This window comes from Cydia splendana, chromosome 6, assembly GCF_910591565.1.
Source record: "Cydia splendana chromosome 6, ilCydSple1.2, whole genome shotgun sequence".
In the NCBI taxonomy this organism is placed as follows: Eukaryota; Metazoa; Arthropoda; class Insecta; order Lepidoptera; family Tortricidae; genus Cydia; species Cydia splendana.
The window spans coordinates 18033803-18054643 of record NC_085965.1 but is presented as its reverse complement, the minus strand read 5'-3'; the positions used below and the strand labels follow the sequence as shown (position 1 = coordinate 18054643).

The window sequence follows — 20841 nt, the reverse complement described above, 5'->3', positions numbered from 1 at the left end:
TAGAATTACCCACATACTTATCTACACATAAAAACATTACTGTCATACAGTATGTATCACTCACTATTTTTATTCCGAATTTAGTTATTTATGTAGCTAAGAATGTCTTTTTGGTGTCTATACGTAGTTCTTACGCCATGTAACTAACGCTTGCTCATTTCATCCTATAAATCACATTAAAACATGAATAATAAGGACATTAATAATTTAACAAATCTGGTAAATAATAAATCGTAAAATTTACGCTAAATTCGGCGCTTGAACTACACTTCGCCATCTTGTTACTAGCTGCATTGTTGCTTTTTAAACTTAAGTTCCAGTACGGATATGATGGTCGTTCTTGTCTACGTGACAGCGTGATAAAACGGTGTCCGTCACTTTTTATCCCACGGTGTTAAAAAGTGTTATTTTATCACGTGGATAAAGCCATCCATAATACGCCGGCAGCGGGCGCAGCACGGTTCCATTTTTATCGCATATCACCATGCGCGTCCCTTTCGCACTTACATACTTGTTAGAACGTGACAGGTATGGTGACAAGGGATAAAAACGCGACCGTGTTACGCCGCCAGGTGAAATAAAAAATATGATGTTATACTACAAATTATAGGTTCTTTTTATTGAAACGTCTTTATGTTTTCTTAATTATTATAAAATAATTTCTTTTCGATGAAATAATGTGTTTATTTTTTTATCGTTGTATTTCTTAATGTTTAGAAATCAACAACGCATTTTATATAGGACATAATAAAGGAAAATAACGCTCATACGCAGTAACACTTTACACATCAGTTAACAATCATTATTGTCAGTTATAAATCTATTTTTATGACTTTTATATTTAAATATAAATTCGCGTCTAGTAGTAGGCAGTTTTAACACAATTATGTTTAGTTACACATTACTAGTTAGCTCTCAAACTGCAAGACTTGTGGTTTCAGCAAGTAAATTAATATTTCACGCTTAAAATTATATCAAACATGCCTATGGTATACTACTCTTCTTATAAGGTTGAAAGGGCGAATTTGAGGGGAGTCGGCGTTAGAATACTTTTTTAAATTAAACAGATAAATACATATTTGCCTCCTGGAATCACTGCCAGTAAATTAATCTTGTTTGTATTATTAATTTGTTTAAAAATAATTTCGCCAAAACCACAACTCTTAAACACTCGTTATTCAGATGCCCACTAGCTGGTTTCAAGATGGATGGAACGAGCACAATTAGTTTTTGCTAAAGCACTCAAATAAATGCTTAGAAATAGGTACATTTCAAGAGAAAATTGTAAAAAATATCTAATTACTAAGGTACAGTAACTATTCAATACCATGTCACTTAGATACAAGAAGGATACAAGATGATAAAGAATTGCACTTTCTTACTTATTTTTACAAATGCATAGTTAAATTTTTGTAGCGATGATCTCGCAGACACCTTTTTAAAAGTTATTAATAAAGGAAAGCAAGACAAATGTTTCAAATATTACTGTACCCAAGTTAATAGCTGTCTACACCGAACACGTTTATTATATTGGTCTAGCAATTCCTCAAACACTGCATTAAAATTATTAATAGCAGTCCTGCTGCGAAACTTATACTACCGCTTTTTAGATATATGTCATGAAACACTATACGCTGTCTATAAGTCGCTTTCTTTTGTTTGTCTCTTCAGGGTGATACCACGGTGATACACAGCGGACGGTCTAGCATGAGTTGCGTTCTCGCGCGCAACTCCACACATCAAGCGCGACTTCAAGTATGGACTCGCGCGCGAGAACGCTACTTACCTACGCTACACCGCTAGATTCGTAATGCAGCACGGGCGTTGCATCGCTGCGCGCTGTGTTGACACGGAGATGCACCGCCGGTTGTAATGCATGAAGCTATATATCAGTCGTCGCATAGCTTGCATTGCGCGTGCTGCATACGCATCTAATACGTACTGGCCTATAGTTAGTATTTCAGACCATATCGCTAAAATATCGTTAAAAAACAAAACTGACATTATATCTATAACAAATAAAAACTAGCAAAACAGACTTACAATTAGTTACGATTATAGATAGGAGCTTGCAATAATATATTCAAACGTGCAAATAATCAACAATTCGTAGCTTAATGGAATAGAAAGTTCACTTCACGTCATTGCCTTTAGAGTCACGTTTATTGCTGGGCTAGGATCGCAGCTGAGCGGGGCTGAGTACGAGCTCGCCCTCGTTGTTGGGACCGGCGAAGGAGACGTTTCGCGGCGGCGGGCGGCGGGAGGGGGGCGCGGGCTGCGCGGAGACGGGGGGAGGGGCCGGCGGGAGCGGCGCGGGCGGCGCGTGCGGCACCGGCGGCGGGGCAGACGCAGTACGATACCGGCGCAGCCTCTCGTCCTCCTCGCCGCTGGAGAGGCTGGACACGTCGCAGGAGGACGCGTCCAGCCGCCGCGCGGGCGAGCACTGCGCCGGGCCCGCCCGCGCGCTCGCGCCGCCCGCCAGCGGCATCTCCTCGCCTTCTCCTCCGGACAGTCTACAATCATAAGTCAAAATTTATATTTAGTACTGTAATACCTAAAGGCCAAGCCAACATGAGTAATACAGCAAGGGTCAGGATTGCTTGCGGTGCGTGCTCTATGCAATTATGCATCGCAAGAGCGGACTTCTGGCCGAAGGCGGCTCCGTGGGAATCTGCCGAGTCACCGGAACAGGTGACGCAACAGAAAACTGTGTCGCCAAAATGATTTTTAGCTTTTAAAATGTTTGTTAGTGTATGAGTTGTATGTAATGTTAGTATGTATGGGCTTGGAAGGGAGGAAGGGATTTGATAAGTAGTACTTATTGCTTCAATTAATATTTAATTTAAGTAGGTATTCTCTGGATTCAATTAAGTGACTTCCACAACTATACAATATCATTTACAACATTAGTTGTAGGAAGACCCACAAGAAGAACAGACAATCCGGTGCGTCGAATGAGGACGACGCAGGAACAGTCATCGTAAAGAAACTTTTTATCAGCGGAGACAGCCTTTATCCAACAATGGATTTTGCAACAATAACAGTTTAAGATTGTACATATGTTATTGAGCAGATATCTTACTTCTCGTACCTTCTGCTCTCCTTGTAGTTGGTCCGCCGTCGGCAGCAGGGCTTGGCGAATATACAGAAGGCGATGCGCAACAGGCAACACGCCAGTCCGGCGATGATGAGCGATGGACCCACCAGCCGCAGAGCCGGCGTTTTGAACCCCTGGAATTGTGTATACAAAATATTAGAGAACAATAACAGATTGATCTGGTGGCCTAGCCAAAGTGAAATTGACAAACACCAAAGGAAAAGTAAAAATGTACTTATGGAAATGACAGATGCTACGAAAAGTCTCTGTTTCGAACGATTGTCATCTTGGCTAAGCTCCCTGGTACGAAAGAACCGTAACCACGCATGGCTCACTCCGCAATTTCGTCGCTTTGCAACAGGTAGCTACAAGTACATCCGTTCCACACCAATTTTGGTGGCTAGCCATAAGCCGCGCGTGGCGCTGTCGCCACCTAGCGGCCATATCTGTCCTGATCGTAACAGACGCGTTTTGTTAGAGAGTGAGTCTTCTGTACCTAGTAATATTATTTATTCTGTGCCGTAACTTGATTTATGCACCAACGTTTGTATCCAGTAAGATTTTCCGCCGCCTGGATGGAAGCCTGTAGGGGGTTAGAACACTGCATCCGATGCGCACGTCGCTTTTGTCTCGCTCAAACAACGGAGCGACTTGCAATCGGATGCAGTGTGCCATGCGCCTTACTTGGCAAGCATCTTTTACGACGTCTATTCAAAGGATCGCCAATATTAACAATGTATAAAAAATTGTGGGTTTATTTAATTAGGATTACATGATGGCTGCATATCGTTTGTCCGGGCCTGAAACCAGTGGGTGTACTAAGTTGTAACAGAAGTAGAATATTTAATAAAGCAATCGACTAGCTTGAGAGAGACATACGCATATCGGGCGCACGATGCCACACACCTGCTCACTGCCGAATGACGAGTTATGACATGACATATCACCGAGGATTAAATAAATGACGACACTAACCTTGTCACCAGTGCCGACGAAATAAACGACGAGGCCGACAGCGAGCGTCCCGAGGCCTGCGTACAGCAGCCGCGCGACGCCCCACGTATCCCCGTGACCACCCTCGGCCTCGCCGTCAGAGTCCGATGACGAGCCGTATGATGCGTCTCGAACCTGAAAACAGAACTTTTATGAAATAAATCTGGTTCAAATAATCCATAATAATCCAAAGTATAGGATCAAAGGCTAGATGTGACGTCACGCCGTAGTACAGTCGGTGCCCTAACATATCTAAGGAGTGGTCCAGTAAAAAAGTAGCAGTGAATTATATGGTAGGTATTAATATGTTTTTTGCTAATTATGAACTATTTTTCTTTTTGTAATTCAGTTTTAGTGTTCTTGCCTAGAGCACTATTTCTATGAAATAATACGCGGAGATAGAGAGGATGAATATTTACATATAATGAGAGAATATTTACAATGATTAATTTACAATTGATTTGCAAATAGATTTTAGCTTCGGTATCGTAAGAAGGAAAATTTAGTTAATTAGTTAATTATACTATAAAATAAAATAATATCGATAAATATGAAATTGTTTGAGTTTTCTCATTTTTATTGCAATGTACTTTGTAACTTTTTGAACAGTACAATTTGATAATATTTGTTGACCGTTTTCTACAACGTTGTGGCGATGAAGTTCCAGTTTCATAACTTTTTTTATGCTTTTAAAAACATCATCTATAGTAGATTGTTAACCAAGGGTTGAAAGACTTGAAAGGTACCCATTTCTGTCGAGGTAGTTTGGCGTTCGAAAGCAGTGCGAGCGCCAAAAGTCCGAGACGAAAATGGTGCCTTTCACCCGAGTTAAACACTCTACTTTTCATATCGAATACGAGGAAACCAAATAAGACAAGGCAATTTCGCAAAATCAGTAATTGAAGTACCTAATAGACCTACGGCCATGAATTTTTTCCTTAGGACTTACTTGCAATCGGAGACTTTACATGTGTGAAGATTAATAACCCCTAGCGAAAATCATTTAGATTGCAATATTTACGAAAACACACATTTTTTAACAAACTGCAGTAATTTTAAAATTACTTGTTCATTATAATATGAAAATCAGCGGGATTGCCTCTTACTTTTTAATTTTATACTTTTTCGTTCTAAAAGCCGCAACAGACTACCGGACCGCACCGCGACCTTGGTGCGCCGCACCACGTAATAACATAATAGAAATATTTTAAATATTAAATAACAATTTAATTAATAATATAATAAATGTTTATCTTGTATTTTATTTTATTTTCATGAATATAGTGCTAAATAACTTTAAAAACCAATTTAATATCGTACAAACATTTAACTGTGGCTGTATAAGATTTTGCCTTTGCTCATTTACGCAAGTGTAAGGTTTAAAAACATAATTTTGGTGTATTCCTTTTGGTTCCCGCCTTATGAAATCGAGTAAGTAAAATTTAACGAAAAAAATCAATAATAATTTACTTACATCATTTTTTATAAAAAAAGGATCAACGTGGGATTAGTAAAATTAAACAATTACCAATTGGCGAGGAAATAAAGACACTATTTTTCCATTTTGTTTCCACCCAGTTGTTCGTGGGACGGGGACGCAGAGGAGTACACCACTTTTCTGCGCTAGAGCATAAACGTATCACTTTCTCGAACAACAACGACCCACTTTCAGAGCATGAGATATGAAAACGAATAAGCTATTCCAATAAACTGGAATTTATCTTGGGAAGCTAGGAAGTATCTCCAATCTAACCTCTTGACAGAGGATTTTCTATGGAAGACAAATCTCTGTAAAAATGGCAAATATAGAAAAGTAGAAATTCCATGAAACTACCACAAAGTGAAGTCAAATAAAACAAGTTTTATATAGAACGAAATATAATTTGATAATGTATTAATTCGCTTATCAAAGTTTTAGAAAAAAACGACGTGTATGAGAAATACCTTATAATTTCCTTCAAAAGACACTGTTCAAAAAGTGTCATGAGAGATGTAATATAAAACGCGAAAACTCAAATTCACCCTTTTGTATTAAATACGAGTGTATTAAATTGTAAAGTATCTACAGATCACTATATGTAGAAATGAATTGCTTACATAATATTATTACAGAATAAAATGAAAAATCCACATAATCTGCTGCTACTTTTTTTTCGGACCACTCCTTATACAGTTTTCTAAACAGCTAGTATGGCGACGAGACGTGGTTACTTAATTTGGGGAACTTACCATCAAGTGGGATAATTGGGGACAGAGGGGTAACATTAGAATTTTACTATAAACTAATCTAGCTAGTAATTGTAAGTGTTATGTTTAGACAAAGAAATCTAAACATAACCCTCTTTAGGCCTAGCACAGGAGGGGCGCGACAGTATCTCTCCGGCGAGATAGACTTAGACTACCTTTTTTTAAATTGTACCTATTACTTAAATAGGGACGGGTAGTCTATCTCGCGGGCGAGATACTGTCGCGCCACTCCTGTGCTAGCCCGGCTGCCCCAGTTAACCCACTTGACCGTACTTATGTAGATATTAGAGAGAGTTCCGCGCAAAAGTAAGTATAGGACTCCCATTTCTGAATTTTGTATCAAATTGATATAATGCAATGGGCCCTTATCTATTCTTAAAAAATATCCACTCGCCTAGGCTAGGTACTAGTACCAACTTATATATATATTATGTGGTCTTCCCAGGAATAAGTACCTACATATTGCATTCAGAGCGGCAGCTAATGAGTTGCCAGCTATGTAAGATAGCATAACTAGTTCCCTCCCTTCGCAAAGTAAATAACAAAAAATGGGTAAATAACAAACCTTGATAGTCTATAGCCTCTATCGCAACAAACCACTGGGTAAGATCGAATTGAGGAACCATTATTATCGAACGGTAAATATCATTAAACATGCAAATTCCAACCTTGAATCCGGAATATCTATTTTACTCTAGGTATGCCTTACTGGCCAGTTGGCCCAGTTGTAATCATAGGTACGGCTCGGCACGGTATTTCAAGCTGTTTCAACTATCGGACCAAAATAAATTCAATTTTTTTAGCTTGGGCATAAATGCTTTCGTACGTCTACGTCTCTTGTCCCCCTGGTCGTATTTATCAACCGAATCTCGTTAAATTTTGTGAGCGGTTCAATAATTAAATTGATAATATATTTTTTTGTCAATTCAGTTTTAGGATTTTTTTTTTAAAAGCCGATGCTAGTAGGATACGCGCGGTTTTCAGCTCCCAGGGCCACGAGTGATATAAGTTTTAAAGATAGTAAAATTTGTAAATACCTTCAACAACGTAAATGTTTCGTAAGTAAACAATATCTTGGCAAACCTGACATTAAAAGACTGCTTGACCGATGTTTCACTATTTTCTTTCTCATATTAACAAGAGAAAACCCATTAGTTAAGTGCTCTCTGACCATAACGAATCTACCATAATTATTTACTAAAACTCCTGTTACAGATATATGGGTATCATTTGTACTCCCTAAACGTACCGTCTCATTCATTAGTGGCTAAGTTTGAGATGTGTTCTACAAATAGGGGGACGGGCTACTGGTAACACAGACATTTTACGTCACGATTTCGCCTTTGACTTGAGCACTTTAGGTGCTCTGCATCCAATCAGATTTTTCAAGAGCTCTCAGACGGCCGTCAGAGGAAGATTGATGGTGGAGCTAAAAGTAGCCTGACCGAGTGACCGCGGGAACAAGTGGTTCTCAGGCTATCAATGATTCGACATTTTAAAATGAGTACAATGGTACCTACTTTGTGCTAAGATGATTGTGCATGTTTAGTCTACTAAGTGCTAAGTTTAGTGTTAAGCACACCTAGCTATGCTACATGTAGGTACCTATGGATTAGTTAATAACTGTCACAACTGCAACAGGTCAGAGAATTAAAAGCGATGACAGTGCTCGTCTTAGCTTAATTGTGAACGTTTGTATCCAAATTTTCATAGCAACTGTATCAATTAGACAAGTACTTACTAAATAGCGTAGCTTAAAGCTCTTGCTACACGGTCGCCGACAAGCCTTCTAACCGTCTGACCTTGGTCTGTCCCGGACCGTGTAGACAGTTGTTTCCAACAAAATTAGACCAAAACTGACCAAGGACAGACCAAGGTCAGACGGTTAGAAGGCTTGTCGGCGACCGTGTAGCAAGGGCTTAATTTTTACAAGCAAGAGCGCTACGAGCACGTACTCAAACAAGTCAAAACACGAAGCGTAGTCGTAGCGTAGCGTATGAGATCTCTATCGTAATTACGACAGGCGTAAGCGTAAAGAACTTGTATGCAAACAGAACGATTACGCTTACGCGACGCTTGGTGCCCAGAACTCTACGCCTCTCCACGCCTCCTCCACGCTTACGTCACCCCTCGCCTCATGTGCTGAGCGCCTAAATATAGTGTTCTCACCCGGTTGTTCCTGTGCCACTTGCCGCGTTGGTCGCGGCGCGCGCCGGGGTGGTCGCCGAGCACGGAGCAGCGACGCGCTGCGCCGCCCGCGCCCGCGCCGCCGCCGCCCACTGACAATGCCGCCGCCTCCTGCCATGCCGCACGCCCGGCTGCGCACTGGAAATAAATACAAACTTTGTATTTATGGTGAAGTAAATTAAATATAGCTTTGATTTTGAGATTAAGTTAAATGTGAGATTGCAATATTTTAGAGGTAATAAGGAAAAATAGGTTAGGTACACGGAGTGCGCGCTTACGCGAAGCTGGGCCATTGGCTTTCGTACACCTTGGTCCTTGATGCTGCTCACCATCGGGCCTTCGGCCCACCGTGCTTTTAAGGCGCATAAATTGACCATTCAAATTGATCGTAACAATGATATTCTTAGAGTAATGACGTCACGTTTACATTTTCATTATGCTTCTTAGTTTTTTTCCTGTACAAGACTGGAAACGAATGGGATAAAAGTTAATAAAAATAAAGCGAACATACAGAATGTGACTCAAACGTAACAAATAAGAACGTCAAACGCGTCTCCGGCGAAACCTCTCCATTTTCTCGTCCAGGCTTCGAAACAAAATAATAGTGTATTTCGGTACTTTCAGTCGCTCAACGAGGTTACCTAGAATAGAAGGGTGTAACAGACTCGAATTTCCCTGTGAAAATATGGCCTTGTATATATAGCAGATAGGGAAAATATAGATAATGTCTTTGTCCTTGCGTTTGAATGCGACGTCATTATTGAATGTAGGTACATCTCTAAAGACATGAATTATTTGTTTTCATCTATTGTATGATTTAACAAATACCCATATGTGAAGTTTACATTGCTTTAATCTGAATTCATTCCAGAAATCTGCGGTTATTTTAAGCTTAAACTAAACTCAACTTTTTTGACGTGATAACGTCTTATAAATCGATGTACATGCTACCGGTGTACACCGGTAGCATGCACGAAAAAGTGTCACGTTGTGGACAGATCTCCATGGTAACTTTATGGACAAATCTCCATGGTAACGTTACGTAATGTAATGGTAATGTTTCCTTATGACGTTATCACACAAAATTATCGCCCGTAAACCGACTTTACAGACAATCATTTTTGTCGAAAGTCAGGTTTTAAAATGGGTAGAACAAAATCAAACGTTATATTAGATGTCGTTTACAAAAATACCAAACTAAAAATGGGCTATAGTTTACGAGTTCCTTAGAGGATTTTACTGCAGAGACCCCATTGTGCTAGTTGTGATATATCGCGAACGCCAGAGCCGGGAACTAGCTATTGGCTATTGGCCGTACATCTTCATTTTCTGTATATTGAAATCGTGACTGGTATGAACAAGGTTTCAAAACGGGTTTTTAAGAGCGCTCTTACAAGAAAAGTCGAAATAATGCAAAATTGATGATACTAGTCGACGAAATTCAGGACTTTGCGCTCATTATTAGAAACAATGAGTGCTTGTTCCAGTAAAAGCGTCTTCTTATCTTTATAAATATCGTTGTAAATATTAGAAAAAGGACTTATTAAATTAGTAATGATTTTTTTTCTGATGGTCGTTTCCGAAAAACCCCGTGAAGCACTGAATGGCGAGCTCTTATTTGGAAATGTTGAGAATTTTACTCTGCTAAACCTGGCTATTTTGTATTACTAATACCCTGTACTTTAGGCATATCAAACTATATTTTTCCTACATACCTTTGAGAAAGAGAAAATCAAAGTAAAACGAACTCGATTTTCTCTCCGAAACAAGTGTCAATTCCTACGAAAATCTACTTAATATCGAAGTCATTTTCATACTCAAGCAATCTGCAACGTTTGCTTATACTGTTGGTATACATTAGTGTTTATGAAATTCTACTATAATTTTTTGGCAATTTTTTGAAAACTACTCTATATTACCGATGACGCGCGCTGCGCCAGCTCAGTGCCGCGGCAGAGCTTGTAGAGGCAGGACGTGTGTCGGTCGGCTCCGCACATTTTCAACGGCGACGACGAGGTTTTTTATCATTGTGTGCGGCGGGCGCCGTGTAAAACGCTATACTGTGTGCGTGTAAACCGCAACGAGAGACTTTGATCCTAGCACTGTTTTTATAGTATTATAATTTATAATGGTACAGTTTAATAAACTACCGGACAGGATTAAAAATATTTGAAACGACCTGACATTCTATATGTATTTATTTGACTCAAGATAGTACTCAGGGTCTGATGATGGAGCCGGAAGGTGGTCACCGGTACCAATCAACCATGCAACTAAACCACTTCGTGTTTAGGCTCGTTTTATTCATCTCAACAAGATCTTTGACACAAGATAGTACTCAGGGTCTGATGATGGAGCCGGAAGGTGGTCACCGGTACCAATCAACCATGCAACTAAACCACTTCGTGTTTGGGCTCGTTTGATTCGGCTCAACAAGATCTTTGACTTAAGATAGTACTCAGGGTCTGATGATGGAGCCGGAAGGTGGTCACCAGTACCAATCAACAATGCAACTAAACCACTTCGTGTTTAGGCTCGTTTTATTCGTCTCAACAAGATCTTTGACTTAAGATAGTACTCAGGGTCTGATGATGGAGCCGGAAGGTGGTCACCGGTACCAATCAACCATGCAACTAAACCACTTCGTGTTTGGGCTCGTTTGATTCGTCTCAACAAGATCTTTGGCACAAGATAATACTCAGGGTCTGATGATGGAGCCGGAAGGTGGTCACCGGTACCAATCAACCATGCAACTAAACCACTTCGTGTTTAGGCTCGTTTGATTCATCTCAACAAGATCTTTGACACAAGATAGTACTCAGGGTCTGATGATGGAGCCGGAAGGTGGTCACCGGTACCAATCAACCATGCAACTAAACCACTTCGTGTTTGGGCTCGTTTGATTCGGCTCAACAAGATCTTTGACACAAGGTAGTACTGAGGGTCTGATGATGGATCCGGAAGGTGGTCACCGGTACCAATCAACCATGCAACTAAACCACTTCGTGTTTGGCTTCGTTCGATTCGTCGCAACAAGATCTTTGACACAAGTTAGTACTCAGGGTCTGATGATGGAGCTGGACTGTGGCCACGGGTACCAGTCTACCATGTAGCTGAACCACTTCGTGTTTGGGCTCGTTTGATTCGTCGCAATAAGATGTTTGACATAAGATACTACTCAGGGTCTGATGATGGAGCTGATGATGATAGACAGGTACCCGTCGCCACCTTCGCGCTCCATCGTCAGACCCTGAGTACTACCTTGTGTCAAAGATCTTGTTGAGATGAATAAAACGTGCCTAAACACGAAGTGGTTTAGTTGAATGGTTGATTGGTACCGGTGACCACCTTCCGGCTCCAACATCAGACCCTGAGTACTATCTTGTGTCAAAGATCTTGTTGAAACGAATAAAACGAGCCTAAACACGAAGTGGTTTAGTTGCATGGTTGATTGGTACCGGTGACCACCTTCCAGCTCCATCATCAGACTCTGAGTATCACCTAGTGTCAAAGATCTTGTTGAGACGAATCAAACGATCCTAAACACGATGTGGTTTAGGCATGGTTGATTGGTAATGGTACCTTCCAGCTCCATTATCAGACCCTGAGTACTGTCTTGTGTCAAAGATCTTGTTGAGACGAATCAAACGAGCCCAAACACGAAGTTGTTTAGTTACATGATAGACTGGTACCCGTGGCCACCTTCCAGCTCCATCATCAGACCCTGTGTATCTTCAGTGTCAAAGATCTTGTTGAGACGAATCAAACGAGCCTAATCATGTTACTACATGGTTGATTGGTATCCGTGACCACCTTAATCATCATCAGATCCTCAGTACCAGTTCGTTTTTAAACCCTCGTTGATACAAACTTTACAACCTATAGGTACCAAATGCAATGACGAAACATGTAAATAAGCGAGTAGGTACCTATAATTTCTTTCGAATATTACTCGATGGCGATTACCTTCATAAGTACGAGTATGGGGCTATTCATAAATTACGTCGTTTCAAATGGGAGGAGTGGGGGGGGGGGGGGGGTCTGGACATCGGATGATGGTAACATGACGTAGGAGGAAACAGATTCATCCGAAGCTTGATTTTTGGATGATTTGAGGGGGGGGGGGGTCAAAAATCGTCAAAAATAGATGACGTAATTTATGAACAGCCCCTATGTACATTTGCACTGCATTTAGTATTTTCGTACTTACCAAATAACAGTTTTAGAACTTTAAAAGTTAAGTACAGTTAGTGTTGTTATGGTTGATTTCAATATGCTTCGCGAAGGATCAAGAATGTTTAATCCATCATTGTAGTGCGAGTGTGGTAGAAGGGATCGGCATACTGAGCTCGCACGGCCTGCCGCAGCGCGTAAAATACCTAAACTCGCTCAACGCCGAAATGTAATAGCGCTCTTAACAAGATTGTATCACTGTATTGAACGTTATTGTCGAGCGTTTGTTTGGGAGCTTTTCATCCTTTTCATGGACACTGAAGGGAATAAATTGGTTCAAAATTCAACGTTTTTAACTCGAGGTCGATTCAAATTTAGTTATGTTCTGGTTTTGATAAGACCTTGATGATCATCTTGGTGATTGGAACGCGCTTCATTTCGCATGCACCAATCAGCAAGAGCGATGTTCAAGGTTGTATTAAAACCAGCTCAAAACCAAAACAAATTTGTAATCAAAATCGGGCTTCTCGTGGCATTGCAAAACATGTGTTAACAACTACTTACTTAGTATCTGCCTAAAATGCATTGTTTAGGCCTTTATTGCTGACTGTATTTTATTGATTCAAAATAATCACTCATTGGAATAATTTTAAAGATGTCAAATACTATGAACAGTACGGTAAGTATTTATAATTTTTTTGTTGGATTTACGAGTACGAGTATTATGTTACAGAAAAGTTTCCATAAAGTTGCGAAAGTTCTTAGAAATTTCAGGTAAAAATCACAGGAAGTTAAAGTTTTGATTCCCATAAATAAATATGAGATGTTTCGTGCCAACTTGTAACTCTAATTTTCACCTTATTTTATTAGCAATGCTTTCGTGTAGCTTCAGGTCATAGGTAAAACTTTCGTTCTGTTTTTAACATGTATATAGTACTATTTATTCTTTAAAATGAACTTGTTCTGCATTTTACGTTTAAATTTCTGGACTTTCATAATGTTACTTTTTATTGTTATAACAAGTCTTAATTTAATTTAATTTGTTATTGTTTTTGGTTTTTGCTTGTTTTGTATAACTTGCGATGCTCACTGATTTACTTTTATTTTAGTATGTATTCTCATGAAGTGAAATGTACCATTTTTTTGAGAAAATAAAGTTGTTTAAGCATAAACTTTTTAAAGAACAAAACTTTCCCAATTGAATGCAAAACGACGATAAATGTTTTAACTCATTACTGGTAGCATGGCGTGCGGCGCGCCCACCGCGTAACGTGTTTTTACGATCATAAATCAAGCTAGTGTAATTGCGCACAGGATGACATTAACATAACAGAGTGTTGGCGTCGCAACACGTTCTCTAATAGATTTCATACACGTGAGTTGCATTCATGCATTTTGTACTTGATTTTCACTGAATGATAAAAAAAATGCATTTTTAGGGTTACGTTAAAGCAGTGTGAAAGGAACGATTAACTGTGGACTGTGGACGAAATTTAACGCAACTTTGGATGGACCATATTATTTTATTAAATAGTTTTCATAGAACAAGGTAAATTATTTTTTTCGATTTCAGCCTCAAGCACTAATAAATTAAATAATCAATTAACTATAAATTTCTACATTTTTAATATCTTAATTCTTAATTTTACCTAGCTCAAACTATACTCAAACGCTCCAATATCATATTATTCGATCCCATGCGATTTATTTAATGTATTCATTCATATTAACTTTCAACTGACAAAGTTTGACCCAGTGACTTATATAATATCTTTAGCACAACTGTCTCCTAGTTTCCATCTTCTCGAAGACTTATTTCCCGGATTAAATTATTTTAGATAGCGATGGCAAGAATGCCAAGAATCCTTTATTATTCTTAGTAGGTGTTTTCCTCTACAGCCCTTTACCTTTATTAAAATCCAGGAATATTGCGAATTATCTTATCTTCTTCTTCTTCTTCCTCGCGTTATCCCGGCATTTTGCCACGGTTCGTAGGAGCCTGGGGTCCGCTTGACAACTAATCCAATGATTTGACGTAGGCACTAGTTTTTACGAAAGCGACTGCCATCTGACCTTCCAACCCAGAGGGTAAATTAGGCCTTATTGGGATTAGTCCGGTTTCCTCACGATGTTTTCCTTCACTGAAAAGCGACCGGTAAATATCAAATGATATTTCGTACATAAGTTCCGAAAAACTCATTGGTACGAGCCGGGGTTTGAGCCCGCGACCTCCAGATTGCAAGTCGCACGCTCTTACCGCTAGGCCACCAGCGCTTGCGCACATTGCGAATTATCTTATAAAGTACCTAATATTCTAAAGGCATGGGCGATAGAGGATGTGTGGAAAGTTTATAGTGCAACAAAAGCCAAATTAACTCTGAATGAAGTCGAAATGAAATACTGTGGACATTAAACTTTGAATATCAACATATTTAACAAGAAATAAAACCGTTTCCTTGCATTTTTAACAAGAACAATAGTTTTATCCTACTACAATGAAGATACTTTCAAATGCGCAAAGAAAAAAGGGAAACAAAAGGTTTAAAAGCGATTAAACTTGAAGTATAAAACTTTATTAAGATCGGATCAGTGTTGGATTTAATTCTAATGCTTAATCGCTTTAAGCCAAGGTTTGTTTATTTTATACTTCCTAGTGAGACTTTGAACCTGATAGAAATAGTACATTGTGATACAAGTGTGCTACGTTGGTCATTACACACGAGGCGATATTACAATAAGAAAGTCGATGTGTGTAATGGCCAATGCACACGTGTTTCATATGACGTTTTTCAATACACATAACGTAAGTTTAAAGGAGTGTAAAATTTATGTAAAGTAATATTGTAAGGGATGTAGTTATAGGTAGGTAATTATAAAGTCATCACGCATATCGTTGCTAAGGCTTGTTAAAGCAGCCTGGGATCTGCTTGTCAATCTAATCCCACGTTAACCCTCTTATTCATAAAACTTTACGGGTCTGATTTAGTTACATTATGTTTTATCCCTTTCTTACAAATACATTTTTTTAAATGACAGATAAAGACAAACGATTATTAGCTAATTGAGGCTTGTAGTTTCGTTTATGAATAAGGGGGTAAGTCTGTATGTATGTAAATATATTTGGGTCATGTAGCTTGTTAAAGGAGCTAAGAAATTGCACTTATAAAAAGTACCTAGCCATGAAAACCTTGACTCGTCTCCTACCAGTTTCTCGAGTCAAATAGGCCCCTCATTCTATAGCCGCTCAAGCTACCGTGTTAGCGATGAGAAGTTCTAATTGGAGCTCTTCTCGTACATGTTGTTAGAGGTAGTTACAACTTGTTACCGACGAACATTGTGTTTTGTAAGGCGGTGTTCACATTTTAGGCGGTTCCGCACGCCGCTGCCTGACGCACTTTGCCTTTGCCTTGCTCACGCTCCAGGCGTGGCTCACTCCGCGATTTCGTCGCTTTGCAACAGGTAGCTACAAAGTACACCCGTTCCACACCAATTTTGATGGCTAGCCATAAACCGCGCGTGGCGCTGTCGCCACCTCGCGGCCATATCTGTCCTGATTGTAACAGACGCGATTTGTTAGAGAGTGAATCTTCTGTACCTAGTACTATTATACCTACGGGTGTACTTGTAGCTACCTGTTGCAAAGCGACGAAATCGCGGAGTGAGCCACGCCTGGTTCCACTGATGAGTTGGAGATGGGAAGAGACATTGGTTGTAATCCAGCGTAGCTGAGATGAGATGTGAATGATGTGGACTTTTTCTTCATTTAGAACCTAGTACCTGGGAGACCGAGCTTTGCTCGGAAAACATCGTATAAAAACTCAAAAATGCGCGTTTTCCTAGGGATTAGACCTAGCTAGATCGATTTTTCGCCCCCAAAGACCCCCATATAGCAAATATCATAGAAATCGTTAGAGCCGTTTCCGAGATCCCCCGTAATATATAAATAGACATAAGTAAATATGTTACAAAACTTTGACCGATATTAAAGGTGTATACTTACTATTGTCACGTTAGTCCAAATACCTTAAAGGACCATGGGCAAATTTGTATGGAGTCTAGACCCAACGCCAACAGAAATGAGAGTAAGGTCATTAAATAGGTATTTCTATGTGCTTCATTTTGTTCTATCGGCACCAAGCGGAATTCCATTGCAGAACTGAGATATTGGTAGTTTAGCCAAAATGTCGTCACCCTTATTACCTAGGCAATATAGACTGAGTAAGTAAATTAATTGCTGCAGGGACAAGCAGGGTAGATGTTCGCGCACCGCCGGGCGAGCACACCGAATGATTTGCCGCGCTCGCCCGGCAGTGGACTCTACTAGATAATAAGGGTGACGACATTTTGACTAAAATACCAATTACTCAGTTCTGCAATGGAATTCCGCTTGGTGCCCATAGAACGAAATAAAGTACAGATAAATACCTATCTAATGACCTAACTCTCAACTCTGTTGGTTTTGGGGCAATTTTGACGCATAGTCCTTTGTCACAAAATAAACCCAAAGGTCAACTCCTGCCACTTGAATTGCGTGGTAAATTGGACAGGCAAACTGCGGCCTAAAAATAGTCGACATAATCTGACGGGTTGCTAATTTCAACATTAATAGCTTGTGTGTAACTTTACACAAACATGAGGACTCTACCACCTTACTAGATATGTATCTAGTAACTGGTCTTCATGTATTAATTGACATTAGATATGAGCGCCGCGCCGGCGCGCCGCCGCCGCCGACAAAATTTACGCGCCGCCGCCGCCGACGCTGCGCTATCGGCGTGGCATCGGCGTGACCTTGTTAGATACTACTACTTTCAGAATCAGATAATATCATATTTTATCTAGTTTAGATCTTTAACGGCCAGTCTGAATAGCTTATAGCTTATAGACATTCAACAGGTATTTTAGGTCCATATAATTATTTTCAGTTTGGTTACCAAACGGAAAATAATCGCTAGCGCTAAAATAATCGATAGCTAAACGCTTTCGTTGACATTTCATTTTTTTAAGTATGTTGGACCAATTATATTGAATTCATTTTTCGCATGGTAGTAGCTAATACTATTTGCAGTTTATGTGATTTTTTCCATAGGTGTACCTTTACAAATACTCTTGAAAAGAGCTGTCAAAAAAATCTCTGACCTTTTAATCATTATTTTTTCAGGGAATTAAATATTTAAAAAAATCTGAGTTATACTCCTACTCATTCTTTGTAGCTATGATTTGGTTTGATTACTCTACTTTATATAGTTCAGGAGAAGAACGACTTTGAAAAATGTGTCCATAAAATGACATTTTTGACATTATCTCGGTGACGGTTCAAGATAGGGGGCTGAAAATTAAGGTGTTTCTATATTATAAGATAGCCAACAAATGACATTATAAAAATCCGATATTCGTCACAGGGGCCACTTCTCCTTCCTTAGCCTGCTAGACCCTTTTGCTTGAAATTGTAAAATGCACTTATTTTATAACTTTCTTACAGCAAAAACATGTAATTTCGGTAAAATTTTGGTTTGAATTCTTTTTTCATTAATCAAATGTGTTTCAAGGCCACGCCGCCGATTCGCCGCCGCCGCCGACCGATTTTGACCGGCGCGCCGCCGCCGGCTACATGCCTATCGGCGCTCATATCTAATTGACATATACAAGATCCACTTCGGGTCGTCGCGCCACAGCAGTAGGTAAGTATGTATACTTAGACTTGCTTAGTTTGAATTAATTTCTTCATAGTCATACTCATATTCAACAAATATATGTATATTTTAATATGGATCAATCAACTTATTTCCTGTTATTTTGTTTCGGGAGCCAGAGGAAAAAGTTACAACTTAACCGATTAATATAGCCCATGAAGAAATGTATTTTTATTTACTTACCGTAAAATGGGGTGAGTAGGGTCAAAACTGAAATTCAAACCTCGATAACATTTTATTTTTACATATGAAAACTGAATGGTGTATATAATAAGTGTTCTGGACGTTTGTATTTTAGTTTTTATTTTATTTTGGGTAGTTCCATTTCATAACTTTGACGATAAAGAGGAAAACCCACCTCACCCCGTAGTGCCTCGTATTTGGGGTGAGAGGGGTTTTCATACAAAGGTGACTTTGGAAGATTGTTGGATCGATTTTTTTTTATTATGCGTATTACTATAGCTCCATTTTAAATTGGAATACCTTATTTTTGTAGCAGTAGCCTTAAAATCCCTTCTCACCCCCTCTCAAACCTTCTCTCCCCATTCATAACCTACCTCTCCCCGCGAAACCTACTCACCCCGTTTTATGGTACCACAAAAAGCCCAAACCCTTCTATTCGTCCTACATCCCTGGCATCTTCAATGCGTGATAAAACGTTAAGTTAATGTGTTTCTATATTTCATATTTCGCCTACGCTTGTCACGAATAAGGAAAGTTGTTAGGAACATGCAACTAAGACGTTTGTATTTTTCGCCGCTGATTCATAAATGTTGACGTGTGTTTAAAACCTTTCAGTTTGGTAGTTTGATATATTTGCTTTTGTGAAAATATGTTTTATAAGATATTTTAAATAGATTATGCTTCACAGCCGTAAATGTGACCAATAATTAAAATGATTAGATTATGAAATAAAACTATTGAAACGGATTATATCGCGTATATAATCCGTTTATTTCATGAGTAACCATCGCGGTAACCGAAGACAATATTATGATTAGATTAGTTAAAATGATCGTATCGTATTGGACCCGACAAATTCAACGTGAAATCTTCCATCAGTTTTGCTCTGAAGGGTAAATATTATATTATATTAAATATTCGTTCGTGCTTTATTACTTATTAATTCCCATTTTGTACATTTGTATTAAAATCAAAATTTCACAATGAAAGTGAAGATGAATAAATTAGTAGGTAGGTATATCGGGTGGAACAAAATGAGGGCCTTTTGTGCAAACGGGGAATTGTTCAGGCTACGTACTTTATTTTTATTACTTATTAATCACGTTCATATTTCTAGCCGTTTTTGAGATACAGTTAAACATTAGTGCAAAAATCTGCATGTTTAAACCCCCGCAAGTAGATCCTATGAATGACATGACAAGAGTAAATTTACAATTTAAATAACTTTGTAGGGTTGTCACTGATATAAAAATACTTCATTTTAATATATATTTTTTTACTTTTTAATCCAGCTTTACGATTATAATAACTCGATTGTAGATCACTTAAATAACACTATCCTTTGAGCTCAGTATCTAGAAATGTTCCACCCTCAAAATATATTTAAAAAATATTAAAATAAATAAGAAGTGAACCGGAACAGAACATAATACAATCTGAAATCAGTATGACACAAATAAATAAATATTATAGGACTATCAATATTTACACAGATCGGCCTAATCCCACAGCAAAGACATATGTAACTTCGTATAAGACGAATAAAGTCTAAGGAAAAAACGTGCCTCGGAATTCAAGTAAAAGTCATTCTCGAATAGGTGGCGCACACACCTTTAGCCTATCCTCGGCTAGATGGCGTGACGACACCGTTTCATATTTAACAATTTTAACACATAGATATCAGTGAATGAACATTCTATGATTCTATGATACAGTATTAAGGCACCCTTTTGCAAGCATGATAGCCTTTATAGTAATATAGCAACGACTATATTAACCGCTCTCGTGACCCAAATTGCCAAGAAATATAAATTTTATTCAACCTTAAATTACTTCTAGAGCCTGCACCATTCCGAAGGATATTCCACAATTTCGTAACAGACCCTTGATAATTTAATTTGGAACTTTGTCACTGAGGCTTAAGATTGCTTTTCAAATAACAGAGGTTTGATTGTTAAGAGCTTGTGATAGTTACTTTGTTATTATAACTGGGTGTAGTCCGACTACCAATTACAAGCAGTTATTCGACGAAATTTACATGGCATTTTCTTTATTATAGGTGTAAATAGTGGAAGTAATCGATGCTCAAAGTAAAACACTACGGCCTAAATATTAACACATTCAATACCACTAAGTGCTACGGGTTACGCTCGTAGCGCGTAGCCACGGTTTCGTCGTATGTAGCGCGTAGTCGCTACGAACAGTGTACCCGACAGTCGGGTTCTTGGTGTTGAATGTGTTAAGGCGGGATTCCACCAGTGTGCGGCA

General features: G+C 39.0%; 1 protein-coding gene and 1 long non-coding RNA gene across 8 annotated transcripts in view; both read right to left on the bottom strand.

Moving 5' to 3' along the window:
- Nucleotides 1-20841, bottom strand: part of LOC134791805 (uncharacterized) — a 470284-nt gene that overhangs the window by 92137 nt on the left and 357306 nt on the right. The window lies entirely within an intron of this gene.
- The window catches only part of LOC134791732 (uncharacterized), a 69230-nt gene continuing 50394 nt past the window's right edge, over nucleotides 2006-20841 (bottom strand). For 5 of the 7 annotated variants that reach the window (XM_063762858.1, XM_063762860.1, XM_063762862.1 and 2 more), the window contains 4 exons: nucleotides 8507-8662; nucleotides 4073-4225; nucleotides 3083-3231; nucleotides 2006-2513 (listed from right to left, as the gene is read on the bottom strand). In XM_063762858.1, coding sequence (XP_063618928.1) covers nucleotides 2174-2513; nucleotides 3083-3231; nucleotides 4073-4225; nucleotides 8507-8662 — 798 coding nt within the window. In that variant the 3' untranslated portion in view covers nucleotides 2006-2173. The remainder of the gene's footprint in view (nucleotides 2514-3082; nucleotides 3232-4072; nucleotides 4226-8506; nucleotides 8663-20841) is intronic. The other 2 variants (XM_063762856.1, XM_063762863.1) reach the window with 1 other exon arrangement.